Source organism: Ctenopharyngodon idella, chromosome 6 (assembly GCF_019924925.1).
Source record: "Ctenopharyngodon idella isolate HZGC_01 chromosome 6, HZGC01, whole genome shotgun sequence".
Classification (NCBI taxonomy): domain Eukaryota; kingdom Metazoa; phylum Chordata; class Actinopteri; order Cypriniformes; family Xenocyprididae; genus Ctenopharyngodon; species Ctenopharyngodon idella.
Genome location: NC_067225.1, coordinates 16,320,815 through 16,339,718, shown reverse-complemented (window position 1 = coordinate 16,339,718; position 18,904 = coordinate 16,320,815). Strand labels below are relative to the sequence as shown.

General features: G+C 36.5%; 1 protein-coding gene across 3 annotated transcripts; it reads left to right on the top strand.

The window, feature by feature from the left end:
- The first annotated feature begins 177 nt into the window (after positions 1–177).
- Positions 178–7,920, top strand: znf326 (zinc finger protein 326). 3 transcript variants are annotated; one of them, XM_051897605.1, is made up of 14 exons: positions 178–690; positions 1,555–1,601; positions 1,733–1,805; positions 2,084–2,221; positions 2,318–2,438; positions 2,518–2,683; positions 2,838–2,854; positions 2,924–2,969; positions 3,067–3,148; positions 3,550–3,697; positions 3,800–3,899; positions 4,067–4,197; positions 7,128–7,223; positions 7,309–7,920. In XM_051897605.1, the coding sequence occupies exons 2-14, from the start codon at positions 1,574–1,576 to the stop codon at positions 7,414–7,416; spliced, it is 1,254 nt and encodes a 417-aa protein (XP_051753565.1). In that variant the 5' UTR covers positions 178–690; positions 1,555–1,573; the 3' UTR covers positions 7,417–7,920. The 3 variants fall into 3 exon arrangements, with proteins under 3 accessions (XP_051753565.1, XP_051753564.1, XP_051753563.1); XM_051897604.1 differs by having other exon boundaries at positions 179–821; positions 2,084–2,438; XM_051897603.1 differs by having other exon boundaries at positions 180–690; positions 2,084–2,438.
- Positions 7,921–18,904: the final 10,984 nt, after the last annotated feature.

The window sequence follows — 18,904 nt, the reverse complement described above, 5'->3', positions numbered from 1 at the left end:
TGGTGAAGAACAATAACGAATTGTTACGAATATTATGAAAAAATAAACAATTTGATAAGTTGAATAATATTTTACAATGATAGGCCTATAACTAATGAAGCAAAGACTAATAGCCTAACAATTTGGTGGGCCTGAAGTTGTATCTTATTGGTTATATACCTATTAACCTAGTAATTCTCATATTGATCTGTGCAGTGTACTGAATGGCGTTTGTTACACTGTGATAGGTGTAAATTATTGTCCAGCTGAAGCTGCTGATGCTCTAAAAAGGACACAATCTTGTCACGTGGTACCAGTAACCTTTCACAGCGCTGATCTGGTGTTATTACTGAAAAAGTCTTGTATTTAATCATTTTATAGAGATTTCTCTGGCGGTTTTACATTAATTACATTGTAGGTCTGTATCAGTCTGTGCATTTGGTAGGTTAAAATAAGTATATGTTTTATAGTACAAATGTCTTCAATGAGACCAAAAGCATGAACGATTTGAATGAATGGGGCCGTCTCAGTTTCGAAAAAGCGCCCTCTAGAGGAAGACAACTTTCAATAGGATATGGCTATGAAGTAGCCGCTTTGTAGCAAAAAAAAAAAAACTTGCCTGACACTTGTTTAGATTGTTTCCAGGGGGAAATGATTTCAGTGACACCTGCTTTAATTTAGCGCGGTAGGACTGACTGACTCTCGTTTGTGGTAAGTGGCGCGGCCTTTATATTGCATTTGGAAATAACGTTGCTTTTGTTTAAAAATAAATAAAAATAATTGAATGGATTCGTACGTTTTAAAATTGTAGCCGGGTTCAGTATTTATGGTGCCTTGCAAAGGTATTTAGACCTTTAACTGTGGTATTTGTATTTTTAATTACTAAATATGATGCCTATGGTTTCCATAAGTATGCATTAATACTTACATGTTTGAGAAAGTTTTGCCAAAGAAGCAATTATTCAAAAAGTTTCAAATGACAACATGTCTGGAGTAGCTTGTATGTGGCATTGCTTGTGTGGTCTATATAGCTTTGTTTATGACAAACCTGAACAGCTTCCACCAAATGTGTTTTAGGCATAAATGCTCACACATATTATTTTGTATTTTCTTACATAAACAGTATCATAATTAAACAGATTTTAATTGCTTTGTGACCACAAACAACAACATGGACCTTTTTTTCACAGATTGTGATAATCCATTTCCGGAACAGTTAACATTGTAAATCTTGCAAAGTGTTTTATTTTTCTTCTCTTATGTATGTGTGTTTTTTTTTTTTTTTTTTTTTTTGTATTATCCTGGCATTAAATAATTTAAAAAGGTGTCTCATTTACCTTTTTATAGAAGTTTACCCTGTTCAATCATTATTTATGGCCCGTAGAAAAAGCGCATATTGAATGACTCCTAAATTCAATTCTCTGTAAAGCACTATAGAAAAGCTTACATTTTGGAGGTAACACACTCCCCTGCTTAATTGATTATAGCAGTCAGCTACATCTTGTGTCTTCCTGCTGGTAATAATCTATATTTAATCAGGGCTTTAATTATGACATTGTACAACCTGTTTTAAAGGACTAACAATAAAGATGAAATGTTCCCATCATCAGCTGAAAATTCAGGTAATTACATAAATCTCTCACTTTTATTTTGCTATAATGTTATATACAGCAGTCTTGTATTTATTGTTTCTGAATGAGGTAAATTCCCACAGCACTCCCTGAATAACCACTTTCACTTGTCAAATGTCCAGGGAAATGCTACAGTCAGCCATTATTTGGATCGTTTGCATCCTCCGAGTCTTTTGAGACCAATGGCTCTGACAGGTAAATATCGTTAGAAGATCTGCCTTGTGCTTTTCTTAGAAGGCAATAGAAATGGCTTTCTTATATAAACTGTTGAAGATCTGTAATTTTTTTTTTTTATTTTAAAAAATGTATTTACAATTTATTTAAGGTTTGGAAAAAAACTTAAACAAATTCAATTGAAGTTGAAAATGTAAATTAAACATTTTAAATGTATTACATTTATTTAAATATATAATTAAAGTATATATATAAAAAAGAGTCTTATTGTAAAGTGCTACCATTTATTTTGTCCTCAGATATGGTGCCTTTGAATCTTTTGGACATGGGGCCTTGAGCACTGAAGATGCAGATAGTGTTTTTGATCATTCTAATGAAGGGTTCAGTGACTCCTGTTCATCCACCTGGGCTGCAGACATCTTGTCAAACTGGGACAGGTCCTACGTCATGTCTTCTCAGAGGTCCAGGTCTCCATTTTCAGACAGTGGCAGAGAGAGTCAATACTCAGCATCTAATCTCTCTGATTCCTCCAGCTTGTATTCTTCTTCACACTCTCGGCCTGTGCCGATTGGCTCACGGGGCAGAAACATGCACCCATACGTGCACAGAAACTACCGGGGAAGAGGAGCTGAGGCCGAAGGACAAGGTGTAAGGGTACGTCTGTGTAGTTTATCTTATGAACAAAAGCAATGACTTTTAGTGTTGAATTTTCTCAGTCTCTTCTCTTCTGCAGTGCTCAAGTCAGAACCCATCTATTCGCATAGAGAGATACTACTCAACATCAGCTGCTCTAGTGTTTCGAGGGACCAAGAGGAAGATGATGGAACCAGTACCTCCTCGCAAGTTGGTTAAAAAAAAGAGGATCGTCAAAGCAGCTCCCAATATAAGCAGCATTGTGGGTATGTGGTGCGCTGCTTTGATAGACCAAACATGGTTTAACAGTGGCAATACTAAGTTTCCACTGCTTAATTGTTGCCCTTTTTTTACTGTAATTTTCAAAAATGATGCTTTGCATTGATGCTTATGATGCTTTACTTTGTTTACTTCTCTTAGGACCACACATTTCAAAGGTAAGAATCCTCAATCAAAGCTGCCTCATAGAATCAGTCCTGTGATTGTACAGTTTTTATTTTCCACAGGACAGTTGTATTTATTCCAATACCAAGGAATCAAATGGAGAGCATGGTATGTAACAGCGTTTATATTTTCATTGTTTATTATATTGGAAAAAAAGGTCTCGGACCATAATTTGATGCAAGCATGGTTTAATATTTGAGTGCAGAGCTTAAAAAAAAAGTTGGAGCCCGAGAGAAGCGCAGAAGACGACGAGAGAAGAATCATGAAAAATATGGAGATAAGCACAGGTAAACACTGACATTTCACTTGTGTTTTTAAACCACAACTACATTCATTGGCTGGATATTAATATTAATATTAAAAAAAAAAAAAAAAAATATATATATATATATATATATATATATATATATATATATATATATATATATATATATATATATATATATATATATATATATATATATATTATAAAAATGTATTATGAGGTAGAACTTGAGGAATTATTCTGTATTCCTTTTTAGAGGCAGTGAAATGTTGAATTGTGACATCTGTAGAAAGGCTAAAGAATTTAAATTCACTTGCTACTACATAATATTTAAAATTATACATTTACATTAGATACACACATTTATCATTAAATGTCAAGGTAAATTTATGTCACCTTGGTATTCACAATGTGTCTTTTTAGGTGGGCTTTTACATGTGCTTTTTGTAAATTCCACACGTTTGAAGACAAAGACATTGAGAAACACTTTGGAAGCACATATCACAGAGAGACTCTTGACTATATAAGACGGCAAGCCAAATTTGATGACAAGGTCATCAGTTTTTTGCATGTAAGACTTTAGATTTTTTTTTTTTTTTAATTATTTGATGTTTTTGTATGGATTTGTATTATAGTTGTTGATGTACTTTTATCCTGTTCTAATATTGCACAGGATTGCATGGTTCACAAATTTCGTAAAACTGTCTCTACTCTACACAAACTAAAGTTTTCCTGTGGACGAAGCAAAGATGAGTGGGCTAAAATAATGGAAGGTATGAAATCATGTTCGTATAATGAAATGAATAAATAAATTGATATATTGTAATGCATACATTTTTTTTTTTTTTTTTTTTTTTTTGCCACTTGATGAAAATAGGCTTTATCAGCCTACATACTACAAAGATGATTATTAACACTTTATTCAAACTTCATCTTACAGGGGTGACAGAAGATGATTACATGAGAAGGATGGAGGTGGTTTACTGTGTTGCGTGTGACAGTTACATTCCTGTGGTTTTCAGCTCTGTACAGCAACATCTTCATTCACTCACTCACCTCAAGAGCAAAATGGTAAAGCGTCTCTGTTCTGTCTCCTCTAAATATCCTGAACATTCATGTTCATTCATTCATTCTCATATGTATACTAAATTTACTAAAGGTTCTGACAAAATGGTAATCGCTGCAGTCTATTTAGAAAATATTTTTTAAAAATAATCATTTGAATGAATGATTCAATGACTCGCACATATATTACTGAATCAATCAGTAAAATGACAAAAAAAATTTAACTGTAACTTGTCGCCACCTACTGGTGTAACGATATAATTGATAGTCTTTATTTGAAGCATCAAGTTATTTTCAAAAGGTGATTTACTCTATTTTGATCGCTACCGTAGACATCAGTGTTTATACCCAATTCAGAAGTTCGCCTGCCCATTCAGTCTGAATGGTTAATGGTAAAACAAACTTGGCTTGCTGTCCTCGAAGGAGGCTCGAACCCGAGGCTCGGCTTGAGCTCCGAGTTAAACCCCCCTATGACAGTACTGCGTAGAGGGAGAATAAGAGAAATAGAGGAGGAGATGAGAAGGAGGAGGGATGCTGGAAGAACTGTCGCTGGGATGACGCAGTGACTGCTGCTTATAAACGCTCGTAATGATGATTGACAGGACTGAATGTTTAGGCTCCTCCCGAACCTACGTTTGGAACTACATACTATAAACTTTTATCCCAGTACGTCTGTGATAATTTGAATTATTGTAACAGAAATAATGATCCTGTGTGGTTGAAAAGACTGTTTGTGAAGCTTGAAGTTTGTGAAGCAGCAGTGCCAATGCAGATTTGAATGTTTGAAGGCTTGCCAAAGGTTTAAAGGTGTATTGTTTCTGCTCCATATGCGAGTAAAATTGGTTTTGCTATGTTTAACAGAACCAAGATATACTGTTGTTTTAGTGTTAGCTGTAGTAACAGGACAGTGTCATTGTTTGTCTGGAGCTGGTGTTCTGCTGGTGACTAACAATGAACTTTTGCTTGTATGTACTCTTGTGTACTATGTTCTTTTTTTGTGCTCCTTGTTGTTCGTTCGTCGTCTTCGCTTTGTTTTGCAAAGCATTATTTTGCTTTGCTTCAGCTATGATAAAGAGACATCCATTCTTGCATTGCATGCTAGTGCATTTTAGGGCGGAGCAATGAAGTGAGGGGTGTGTTTGAATTGATTTTTGAAATATCAACAGTCTTTCTCAAAAATCACTTACTGCACCCTTTAATAGACATAGCTGAATTGTTGTCAGTTAGGAATAAGATTGCATAGGTGTTTGAATCGAGATTGTCATCTTTTAATGATGAATTGTGTAGCACTTATATATTATATATATTATGTATGTTTTTTAACGGGGTATGCTGGGTGGTGGTTCATGTAAATGTGGCCGATGCAGTTATGTTGAATGGGTTTAAGGCCAATTCACACCTCACAGACAAATGCCAACGAACACCAACAAACAAGTTGACAGTTGTGAACATGGCAATAACTGCCATGTTCACACTGCCCCAACAGACACCAACAAACACTGATTGACTATGGTCAGCCAGGTGAAAACAAACTCCGACCAACACCAACAGACGCCAACAGGGATAACACACTGTTTGTCTGTGCGGTGTGAATTGGCCTTTATAGGTAATAAGCGACACGCTCACGTTCTCTCTAGACAGTGTTAGTTTACTCAGTTGCTTACTTATGAAACAGCAACACAGCGAAAAGTATTTCTAATATGTTGGACCTTTTATTGAGAGTGGCCTACAGTTACCTGTTGAGACGTGCCTTCACAAGCAACCGTAAGAGCTTTTGTGATGTTTGAGTTGACAGTGGCGCAACATGTGAAAGTTGCGTTTTCAAAATATTCTGTATTTGTGTAAGTCTGCCAGGTGCCGCTAGTGTCGCAGAAACTTCACATACTTCACCTTTAAACGCATCAGTTTAGGACACAGATCTAAATCAAACACAACAAAAAAGAAACACCATGGCGTCAGTTTAAATGTATGCCAGAAGATCTTTTTAAATTAATAATTAAAAAGTAAGTATAATATAGTATTAGCAGCCTATTTCACAACATTTGTATGAATTGAAAACATGCTATTATTTGATTATTATGGTATGATTAATGTAATTCATAACTGAATATGAAGAGACAAAAAACATTTAGCGTTATAGCGAAATAATATGGACCGAAAATTGCTAGTTGAATTTTATATGTTGTATTTTTAAACAGAATGAATATTTTGGAAGTGAAATCTGAAAGGTGAATATAAATTATTGATTTTTAATAATGAAAATGTGTGTGAAATATTTTGAATTGAAATATTCACAGCTTAAATATACGACCATGTTGCCTAAAAATACAATGCATCAAAATGCAAGCACAGTTAATGTAATGCATATATATTTTTTTTCAATTAGTGCAATTCAACAAGCTTTTTATTTCAAAAACATATGGCATTAATTTACTTCCATATTATGCAAACTGATGACTTTACCAAACACACAGACTATCGATTAACATCCTATGATAGTTACAGTATAGGACTGTCTTAAACAGTCCTAAAAATTTTATAAGTTTTAGAAAAAAAAAAAAAAAATCCTTGATTTGAAAATGAAAATGAAATACTATGAAAATAGTTTGTCGTGATTATTTTCCCCATTTGATTTAGTCTAGTTTTGTATCAAATACAATGTGACTTTCAGTGATCGAGATCTGTCAGCAAAGCTAATTTTTCCTCTTGGGCGAGCGATCTGTTCTCAGCTTATCCTGCCTATCAAATCCTCCATAGACAGGCAAACCAATGAGAACACGCCAATGATGACGTTCCATAACAAAAGTGCGAAGGCACAAAAGCTGCTGAAGATCAGCTTAGCCAGAAGTCTCAGTAACTGGCAGATTTACTAATGCCACTGATGTATATGTATATAATGTATATCATGTTTTTTTTTTTTCTTTCCCTCTCAAAAGGCTTACAAGGAGCAGTTAAAAAGAGACAGCGTGGTCACAGCCAAAGCCATAATAAATAATGATAATGTGAAAGTGCGCTATGAGAAGTACATGAAGGTACATGTGTGGCATGTTGAAACACAAAATAAGGTTTTAATTTTTTAAAAGAATGTTTAAAGATGTTTCTCTTTTAATATGACAGGGAGAAGACCCATTTGCATCGGATGCCAAAGACACAAGTTCTGATTCTCAGGACCCCGAAAGATCTGATGAGGCGGAGGAAGATGAAGAAGAGAACAGTGACTCATAAGAATGGATATAAGGAGTATTGAATGGAGAAAAAGAGAAAAGAGGGCCAGGCTCTTTCTACGGTAGTTTCTTGTTCTATAACTTCAAATGCTCAGATGACCTTATAATGTAAAATGCCTGAGATTAATTTCATAATTTTGAGTTCATAATTCAGTTTACATTGATCCACACTTATAAGTGTAGGCTAGTTTTCCTCTTAAAGTGTAGGCATTTTCTTTTCTTTTCCTTTTTTTTTTTTTTTTTTTTCTCAAATTGTACTCTTCACAGTGCAGTCTGAGATTAATTCTGTCTACTTGAGTCAAGTTGAACTGTCTCTGTAGTATGTGCATGTTTGTAGTAAAAATATTTTGCCACTGTTCCGAATGCAATTAAACTTTACAGTATTAAATATGAATGAAGGTGTTACATTTTGTTACTTCCTATAATATTTGGTATTGGAATTTTGCCTTTTCACTGTTTGTTCTGAGATGATCTGTTGACCATTAAATTTTCACTTTACACCAGATGTACTTGCTGTGAAAATAATTTAACAGCTGTAATTACACACTTTACCGTTCTATAGGAAGAATACTATAGCACCAGCTACAAGCACAAGACTTTTGCGGAGCATTACAACTGCTTATACTGAAGGTCCCTCTACTGGAGGAAAAAAGTAATGACAGCTCTTAGCAATGCGAAGACGGATCAGTAGGACAAATGAGAAACTGCTTTTTTTTTTTTTTTTTAAAGCTTACTTTTAGAAGTGGTGCGTGCAGTGACAAAATAAGATTATTAGCAATTCCATTTGATTAAAATTCAATTCTTATTTTTTAAATATTTTTTCCTACATAAACGAAAATGCACAACATATCATTGTACAGTATCCACATATTGTAGACACAAAAGTTTATTTTAGTTGCAGGCTATGACAAGCTCTTTTTGACCGCGTTCTATTTACAGGGAAGAAACCAATACCGGGCAATAGTTCAATAGTTTTCATCCTTTGTATCTCCAAGTTCATAAATGCACAAGCTTATTTTATTCTGTATTACTGGTAGCCTACATATTCACGTACCATAGCCTAATGAAGTGGAAAGTGTGTAGATGGTGTGTACACAAAAGCAAATCTCCTCCTTTCACATATCCAAATCTATGGAGAAATAACCAATGAGATTTATGAACAGTTTTCCGCCGTTTTCTCCTTATATGGTGTCGAGGACACTTTTTGAACTGCGCTTATGTAAACAACAAACGGACATTCTGATGAGCACCATAACGGGAGGAAAAGATTTCAAGTAAATAACGACTTGAATTTTGGTCTATTTTTTTCTCGAATGAAGAATAACGCACGAATCGCTACTTTTTTGCTATTTGTATGCTTATGGAGTGCGTGCTGAACGGAGTCAGTCATCACCCTCTTTGTTTTACGGAAGAAAACATCATAGCCTACGGTTTGGAGAGTAAGTAAATGACAGGATTATTATTATTTAATTATATTGCTCAGTCCACTAAAGTCTTTTTTTTTTTTTTTTCTTCTTCTTTTTTTCTGCACACTAGCAGATACCAAAATCCTTATTATTTTTATGGCTTCCTTCGCCTTTTCTTTAACCCTAGAATGCATACTTTTGTAACTTTTGGTTCATGCATTCTATGGTTAAAGAAAAGTATAAGTATTGTCAAGCAGGAATGTGTGTAGTATGAATGCAGTCTGAATGTATTAGATCCGCCACCATGTTAGCTTTATCATGTGAGCTATAGAGTGAGTTGTGTAATCTCCCTGCCATTCATGAATCCTCTCCCATGGGAAAGTCTTTCACGCTGAAAGGCGCACGTGCATCCGCCATGTTTAGCATGTAATGAATGACACTGTCCCCACTGTAACATCAAGCAAGGAAAATAAGCTGACATCTAGTGGAGAAGACTAGTAATAAGATTAACGTCAATCAGATATTATGTTCAGTGTTTGAAGAGCTATATATGGAAAATTTGATTCGTGGCTTTTGAGAATTGATATCGAATCGACCACATTTTAAAAAAACGATTAATCGAAAAATCTGTTGTTGTTTTTTTTGCCCAGCCTTACATGGCATATGGATAGTTAAGTGTCTATTGGATGTGAACTTAAGAATCATGGCAGGGTCCACAAGACCATAGGTCCCCATACCCCATCCCAATTATTTTTTTAAATATTTATTAGATATTTTGTATGCATGTTGTGAAGTTCTGCCTGGAGTGTAAAACTAATGTACGCATTCTACGTTCCAAATGTATCATTTGTCATGATGCAATGAAACATACCAAGTGGTCATACCAATCTTGCACTCATTATTCCCAGCCTCTAATTCAATAAATCATTATGAAGTATTTGCTATGTTATTATGGCCTGGTTTGACAGACAGATCTTAGACTAAGCCAGGATTAGGCCTTAGTTCAATTAGGGCATTTAAGTAGCTTTTAACATACTCTAGAAAAACAAACAAACAAACAAAAAACACATTATTGGTGTGCATCTTGAGACAAAACAATGACATTGACATATGTTAAGATACTTCAGTGCAAGTTGCTTTCAGTTACAACAGCTCAAACATGCATTTTAGTCTGGGACTATAGCTTAAGCCTTGTCTGTGAAACCGGGGGTGGTAGATGTTATTTTGTGGATTTTAGTGAAAATGGGCTATAGAGAAAATGAACCGATCACAAACTTATGCTTTTTAAAGCAGAACTTAAATTCACTAAAAATGCAAATAATTAAAAACAAAAGCACAGACTAAATGTTAACTGGTAAGAGAAACACATATTCACTCATCTGAGCTTAGCAATTAAATTAGCCTATATTTGATTACCCAATTACAATAGTAACTTTGCTGCTATCTTAAAAATACACTTACTTGTAGGTTTAAAATTCTACATATGGCACATTTAATGTCCAACAAATATTTTAGCAAAATGTATATTTTGCACTGAGGAAAACACATACTCATTTAACAGCACAGGTATCTGTCAGAGCATCTGATTGGGCAAGCTGCTTTAAACTATATGCATTAACTACATCTTACAACTGTAACAAGTTATTTTTGAAGCCCTAAATATAAAGCTTGCTATATATTTAGTTATATATTGCACTATTTTTCAGAAGCAAATTACTGTATATCAATATAAACGGTATTGCCTCATCCTATATTGTTTATAAAAATATATTGATATATTGTACAAATTTGATATACCGTCCAGCCCTATGTATTTGGAGAGGAATATCCTCTAGTGGGTGCAGTTGGGGATGCAGGTGAAGAAGTGCTGACCCTGGCATTTCTTTAGTTGTAGAAGGAGGTATCCATTTTAGATGTTGCAGGCGCTTTTTGAGTGACTCTGTTGACCGATTCGGACAATAAACAACTGCAATAAAAGGTGCTCCTCCTTCCACATGCTGTGTTTCCAGTGGTTGTTGGCATGCCTGATTAGAACCGAGTCCTTCTCAGATGACCATACCACTGTTCTAGTTGAGAAAGCTGCTATCCTCTCAGTGTTGACCTCTGAGGGGCGCCAATGGTATCTATGCATTTGCCAAGCTCCTGTGCGAGGGGAAGTCCATTCCACAGTTCAGTTGAAAGGTGGTGGTAGTCGAATTCCTAAGGGTAGTCTCATCTGCCCCTTTAACAGTGTTGCCTCTGCTGTCAACCTGGTTTCCAGAGGGTTGACAAAGGGGGATGAAGGGGCCTGGATTTTAGGGAGAGGGGACAATGAATGTAGCTTTTTCTGATGCTACTCTTCTCCTTCTTGGAGTCCTTGTCATATACTGTATATCTGCACAGAGGCTCCTTACCAGTGCCCCTCCCTCACAAAAATCTCCTTACTCTACAGTATCTCATCCTCTTTTACAGTTTTATCATTTGTTGAATGTAAATCAGGTAATGTAAATATTTAAATACAAGCATTTCAGTCAAATATAATTAATGCAATATATAAAGACTTTAACCTGCAGCAACAAATCAACCTGTGACAGCAGTTTAAAATTAGCCCGTTTCTTGGGCTACTTTTGCAGTACACTTGGTTTAAAATTGCCTAGTTTAGTCTTGACGACCCTACTTGTAATAGTCTGACTGTGAAAGCCATGATACTAGTTGTCTGAAATCTGTTCGTCTGCTCTACTGTTTTAAGGGGCCTTTGCCTGACGCTTATCAGATCTGACAGACGCCTGTTATGGCAATCCCATCATATTCAGTTCACAGGTTACTTTATATAAGAAGAATAATTTGTTTCTTTGCATCATGCTGCAAAACTCTGTTTAAAATGCAGTGTGTCTCCTGGAGATAGATGTCATCTTTATAGAATAAAGACATAAAGTGTTTAAAGACATAAAATGACAATACAACTATCACTATGCTAACATTAGCACATGCTTTAACTGTATACAGACAAGTGACAGACTGTGCAATAAATGCATGTTGATATTCAATTAGAAAAGACCAAAAAGAACTACTTCTGGTATATAAAGATGTTAAGTGTTGCTTTTGAGACGAGGGCAAGTCTGTTCTAGATGCCGAAGCTCCAATTTTAATTGGGCATTAAACCCAGTGAGAGATTGATTGTGAAACTTTTATCTAGGGTATGGCCTTGAATTTATTTGTGTCTGTGTGTATGTTTATGTGTGTGTGTGTTGCCCAAGGGAAAAGAGCACAAATCCAGAACTGGCACTTTGTAAGCACTTGCACAGATGATGAGCAGTAATTATGCTTTAATGATTTCTTTAGGGCATCTCCCCCTCCCTCCCTTACTAACTCTCTCTCAGTGTCTTTCTTCTTACTCACTACCTCTAAATTAAGACTTATTTCAAAAACATTTGGTGATGAAATGCAGCTTACGTCCTCTAATTGCCACACAAACCTCACGCGGGCATTTTCACTTGGCATCTTTGATGTCAGATGCCCCTGCCTGGGTGTTCCGGGCACCATTTGGTGCTTATTGGCTGTAATTGGGACAAGTTGTTTTAAAAAGGGCATCCTCTGCATGACTTTGATGGATGCAGTGGCCTCGCTATTGCTCAGAGTGGAGGAACCCTCCCCCAGCATACACCCACGAGCACTAAGGCCCTGTCACTTATTAAAGGAGGTTGTCACCACAAAGTGACAGATGTCCTGATAGGATCTGGCTGAGTCTTTGGCCCCCGCCTGGCTTGTTAGTACACATGGTTCAAGGGAAGAGAACTGTTGGTTTTTTTAATAACTGTTACTTGTATTCTTCGGAGGCCTCCATCTTTCCCACCCTCTGTTACTTGCTCATTCTTCGCCATATATCCATTTCCGTCTCTCTCTCTCTCCCGTCTCTCTCTTCTTTTTCTCCTGCTAGGAGGTGTTTTAAACTCCACGTAGCTGCTCTCAGATTCTGAGCTCTGTTCTCGTTCTCTCCCACAGGTGCTGGCCTTGTCATGTCAAGGGTTCAGTGCCATCCGAATGTTTTTAAAGCTCCATTTTCGCTCTGCGCTGCCCCCCCTTCTTGTCACATGAAGATGAGGCTGGTGTCCTGGGGTACACACCTGGCACTCTCAGTCCCTCACAATCCCCCATCAAACCTTAAGCAGCCCTCTGGAGAGTGGCCCGTCCTTTTAGGTTTTTTCCACAGGTAAAATTGTGAAAAACCTTGCAAGGCCTCCGGTTCCCCTGGAGGTAAAATCTATAATGGAGTTTTGATTCAAGCTACAAGGGCCTTGAAAATTGACTGCTTTAACCACACAGCTGCCTTTCAGAAGGTCAGTGCTACACAGAGACAAGAGAAAATCATTGGCCCAAACAGGGCTGGAAAAGGCCAGAACAGCTCACCACAAATTACACACCAGCAGGGCACCATGCAGACATGCCTTTTTTCCCAGCAATAACTTTTATTTGTGCAGTATGGCTTCTTAAACTTTTACATTATTCATCATAAATTATTTAAAGTGTAAACTTATTGAATTATGGAACTTCCAAACTAATAACAGTTTTCATGCATGCAGCGCTCCACTCTCAAGGATACAAAGTGGTGAGTTTGCTATCCTTTGATGATTGTGTGAGGTCAGAAAGTTGGAGTAGCTATAAAGAGAATATTTTTATTAGTCTCAAAAATGTGACTTGTAATATACTTTGGTCTATTAGCTGGAAATATTGTGTACTAGTTTCAAAAGACAGAGGGCGCTATAGTATAGCTTTGCAGTATTCAGCAGAAGAGTTTTTGAACATATTCAAAGATTTATTTCAGTGTCAGTCAGGTTTTTGTCATTTGATGTCAACTGACACATAACTGTTCTCTTTTGTAAAGCTCTTGTTATATTCCATCATATGTCATTGTCATAGCAGGAGGGAATTCTTTCCATTTACCCACATGATCACTAAATCTAATCATCAAACTATCACAAAGTGTGTTTTTAATCAATTCAATTTAATCTATTTCATTTTCAGATTGCTATATTTAACGACGTTGAACCCCAGGTACAATATGAATTGCATCTGTATGTGAAACCCTGTACCTCAACTTAGTATTTCACACCTGAAAACATTTAATAATTCATTCTCCCTCTCATAAAAAAAGCCCTCATCCTTCTTACGATCTAGGTTTTGAGTCAAACAAGGCATTAAATTTCCATTGCTGGAATCTCTGACAATCATTGCTTTATCATCTAAATTGATTGAGATAAACTGAGAATTCCTGACTTAAAATTCTGTCTCACCACACCAATGGCATGTTTGTTAGAAGAAATAAAAAACACCTGCCAATAGTCATTACTTCCTGTCAGGACCCTTTGAAAGTAAAGCTACCTGACAGTTAAATTCAGCTTCTGACAGAACCAAACTTGTTGAATTCCCACAGAAGTTAATACTCTAAATACTCATTGTTGCAATCAGTTAAACATCCCCGGGAGGCTCAGTGGAGTTTCCCTTTGAACAAATACCCGAGGGAGGCCAGCCTGGGACAGCGCCAAAACCTACAGGTCTTAACGGCAGGTACTTCTGGGAGTTTATCTAATGAAACAATTGGTAATTTCTCCTGCGACTGTTGGGAGAAAAGATGTAGAAAAAGAGAGGAGAGAAAGATTTGAGGGTGTGTTTTAAGTAAGAATCTTTATCTGGGCTTAATTTCCCATGCTTGAGCAGAGTGGAGGATTTTTTTCCTCCTTACAGATCTTTTTGTCAGATCCTGCCTACCCAAGATAGACCCAGGGGCACTCTAAGAACATACACATCACCTAGATTTGCCTTCCAGCCCACTTCCCTCTCCAGCGATCACTCCCTCTATCCCCAATGGCTTCTTTGTGCAGCAAAGACGAGAGAACGTTTTAGAAATCAAATTTCACTTTGTCAGGGAGAACCTGGAACAGACTCTAATTTGAATAGATTTAATAGAGCATAATTGCTGCAAATACATAGTCACACATCTCTCCACATCACTGAAAGCTTGCACAAAAGCAAGCTTTAAAACGTCTAAATGGCATCTGTTAAAACAATTCCAATTGTTTTGAATTATAGTGTTTTGTAGAATTATTAGCAATTTCCTACATAAATGTGAAGAAATCATAGGTTTTACTCCTATGATCATGCCTCCATTTACTCTAGTCATATCCCCAGCGGTCATTGAATGACATTTTTTTTTTTTCATAATTTTTATTTAAAAAAATTCAGTTTGTATATATAGTGACTAATACAATTGAGCATTTTAATTAAAATGTGAGGGGGACACAATTGATATGATAATGAAGGGGAAAACTCATTCATCTGGAAAAGAAAACTTTATCAATTAATAATTAATAAAATTATTATTAGTCTTTAAGTAATATTTCTTAGAAAAAAATATTATATATATATATATATATATATATATATATATATATATATATATACACAATGTTCAGCGTAAATGAGTACACCCCCTTTGAAAAGTAACATTTTAAACAATATCTCAATGAACACAAAAACAATTTCCAAAATGTTGACAAGACTAAGTTTTATCTTATAACATGAAAGTAAGGTTAAAGTAAGCTAAATTTTAGACTACAAATGTCTAATTTAACAAGAATTCAACCACAGGTGAGTCTAATTATTCATTACACAGGTGTCCAGCAGACAGTTGACTATCAAAGGGTGTTAAAACCCCTTCCCATTTCATGCTGTCAGCAATGGCACCACATGGAAGAGAAATGTCACAAGACCTGAGAAAGAAAATAATTTCTTTACACCAGAAAGGTGAAAGCTACAAGAAGGTCAGCAAAGCTTTACTTATCAGTCATAAAACTGTAGCAAAAGTGGTACAAAAATTTAAAAAAGATGGAACTGCAGCCATCTCACAGAGACGTCCAGGTTGTCCACGGAAGTTAACACCTCGACAGGAGCGTCTTCTGATGAGAAGGGTTGAAGAAAATCGGCATGCAAGTTCACTGCAGTTATCTAAAGAAGTAGAAAGCCAAAGTGGGGTGACTATTTCCTGTGACACAATATGGCATACAGTGCAGAGGTATGGCATGCATGGATGCTGTCCATGAAAGAAGCCTTTCCTAAAGCTCAGGCACAAAAAAAAGCCCGCCTAGAGTTTGCCAGGGCCCATGCTGACAAAGATGAAGACTACTTGGACTCTATACTCTGGAGTGATGAGACCAAGATAAATGTTTTTGGAACTGATGGCTTCAAAACTGTATGGCGTCGCAAAGGTGAGAAATACAAAGAAAAATGCATGGTGCCTACAGTGAAACATGGTGGTGGCAGTGTCCTTATGTGGGGCTGCATGAGTGCTGCTGGTGTCGGGGAGCTGCATTTCATTGATGGCATCATGAATTCACAGATGTACTGCTCTATACTGAAAGAGAAGATGCTACCATCACTCTGTGCCCTTGGTCGTCGTGCACTTTTCCAATGATCCTAAACACATTTCTGAAGAAGAACAGGGTGAAAGTGATTCAGTGACCAAGTATGTCTCCTGATCTGAACCTAATCGAACACCTATGGGGAATTCTGAAGAGACAAGCATCACTCTCCATCCAGCATCCAGTCTCTAAAAGAGGTCATTCTTGAAGAATGGAAAAAGATAGATGTTGCAAAATGTCGCCAACTTGTTTATTTCATGCCTAGAAGACTTGGTGCCGTCATTAAAAATCATGGAGGCCATACAGAGTACTAGATGTAGTAGTTTTTGTTGTGGGGTGTACTCATTTTTGCATCACCCTAATATTTGAGTAAAACTGAAAAATGTGTAATCTAAGTTATATTATTAACCTTAATTTCATGTTATAAGTTAAACAGATGTTGTATTAAACTTAGTCTTGTCAACATTTTGAAAATTGTTTTTGTGTTCATTGAGATTGTTTAAAATGTTACTTTTCAAAGGGGGTGTACTCATTTACGCTGAGCACTGTATATATATTATAAATAACCATTACGATCACATGTTCAAAGCATAAGGAATACGTGTTTTGGTTACATTACACATGTGAACAAGATTTTTTTTTTTTTTTTTTTTTCTTGATCATGGACACTCTAACGTCATTGACCTTAGTTGTATTCCAAGCTGTCATGGTAAATTCTGGTCAGTTAGAATGTGTTTTTTGTTTGCTTCTTGATTGCTCACTCATAAACACCTCAACACCTCTGTTCTCTTGAAAGCATCTGTCTTGTTTGTCACAGCAGCACATTGACAGACTTGTGGTCCTTTGGGGGATTTAATAGTGCACAGGTTATCATAAGGATGAGTCAGTCTACTGAGACACAAGGGACATGGAAGTGGTCTACAGAGAGAGCTATGGGCTGGGGGAGGGAGTGTTGGTGTGGGGGTTTGGAGGAGATGCACGTAGGTAGTGTATTCCTCCATCCCTCAGCACCTTGCCTACGTTGACCAGAGTGTCCATCAGTATGGTCTCTCGAGTGCTGTAGGAACAGCAGTGCTGGCAAAAATAAAAAACACACCCCAGGAAAGTGCTTTTTTCATGGCCAGAATAGGAGTGATGGATTGGGTTAGCATGAGCAGACAATGCATTTGTTACAGAAAGAAAGAGAAACAGAAAGAAGGAGAAAACAAGGTCTGGCAGAAAAACCTTGGCAGTTAGCATTAAAATATGTAAGACTATGATGGGAAAGAAAGGGTTAAAAATAAAGACTGAATATTTTTATATTGGTATTTAAGATTTCATATATCTCATTTGCAAATATATTTGTGTCCTAATCAGCATACTGTATGTTTGACTTTTTCAATAACAAATGGTGTGTTTGTAGTGTGTCCTTGAATTGATATCTGACTTAATGTGGTCTTCTGTGTTTTGCATGCATCTTCTGACCTTCTTCACCAATGAAATGTAATTATTTGTGGTTACTGATAGATGTGAAACATGTTCTCCTGAGATTCGTGTGGAGGCAGGCTACCTGCCAAATTGAAGGGAGTGATTCCTAGAGCATAAAATATGAACCTTTCTGTGCAATAATTGTCCCAATTTCCTTTGAAGAAGGCAATCATCCTGGATTTTCACCAAGAGCTTATTTAGGGATATCCTTTTTCCATCTAGGTTATATTAATTAATGCATGCCTTAGCTCAAATTAGCCCTCCGAGGAGCAATAACTCAAATTCTTGTATTTATGTAAGTAATAGGTCAAAAAAAGAAAAAAGAAAAACATGCTAAACTGAAATAATTATGCAGTCCAACACTTTGCTTTGAGAATAAACTGCTTGAAAAACCTGATAAAATATGAATGTGTTTAGGGTGCAAATTTGTAAAATATTTACAGCCTAGTATTGGTGGGGCACAGCAATTAAGTTGGCAGTCAACTTCAATAATTGTCAATAAATTAAACTTTTTCACTGAATTAATTGTTACTCATTTATTTGTGAAATGTGTCAATGTTTATAACAATAATTATTGATCTGGAAGGTGATATTGGGAATGCTGTAAGTACAGAATTCTGTCTTGGAACGCAGTGCTCAGTTGTGATGTGAGAACTCAAGGAGACTGCATGAGACTCAGCAAGAAGCCCCCGTGGGGGCTGATCTTATGTCAGGAGATTGCAGATTTTTACGCTAAAGAAGCTACTCAATCTCTCTAAAGACTGAATTATTAAAGGCCCTGTATGTTTTTCAAAGGCTGGGTTTAGCTTTTAGATGAGAGTGGGGGTGTTTCATACTGGATCATATCTGTCCCACCCCTACCTCTACAATTCTCTCTATACTCACTCAAATGGCCCTTTACTTTCTAAGCATGCTTTTACTGCCTTTGAAGAGTTATTTTTGTTGATGAAAAGGATATGCCGGCTTGGCAAAGTGAACTGCGGCGATTCGTTCGCTCGTTTAATACTCCTCCCTCCAAGGTTTGGTTCATAAATTTATTATCAGTCAAGTATACGAGGAGTCTCATGCCTTAGTGAGGCCTGGAAGCTAAGTGTTGCTGATGTGAAAAGATTGAGTGCCAGACAGAACATGAGAGAGAGCAAAGAGGTGAAGGATAGGAAGAGAGGGAAAGAAGAAGGAGTGTTCTGGTTAGTGTTATCTCTGACTGACTGATGGCCATGCA

Bases quoted from the DNA above. Each gene is read 5' to 3' on its own strand.
- znf326 (XM_051897604.1), top strand. From the start codon at position 1,574: ATGTTCCCATCATCAGCTGAAAATTCAG. The intron at 1,602-1,732 runs GTAATTACATAA...TCAAATGTCCAG, and splicing joins ATCATCAGCTGAAAATTCAG to GGAAATGCTACAGTCAGCCA. The intron at 3,149-3,549 runs GTAAACACTGAC...GTGTCTTTTTAG, and splicing joins AAATATGGAGATAAGCACAG to GTGGGCTTTTACATGTGCTT.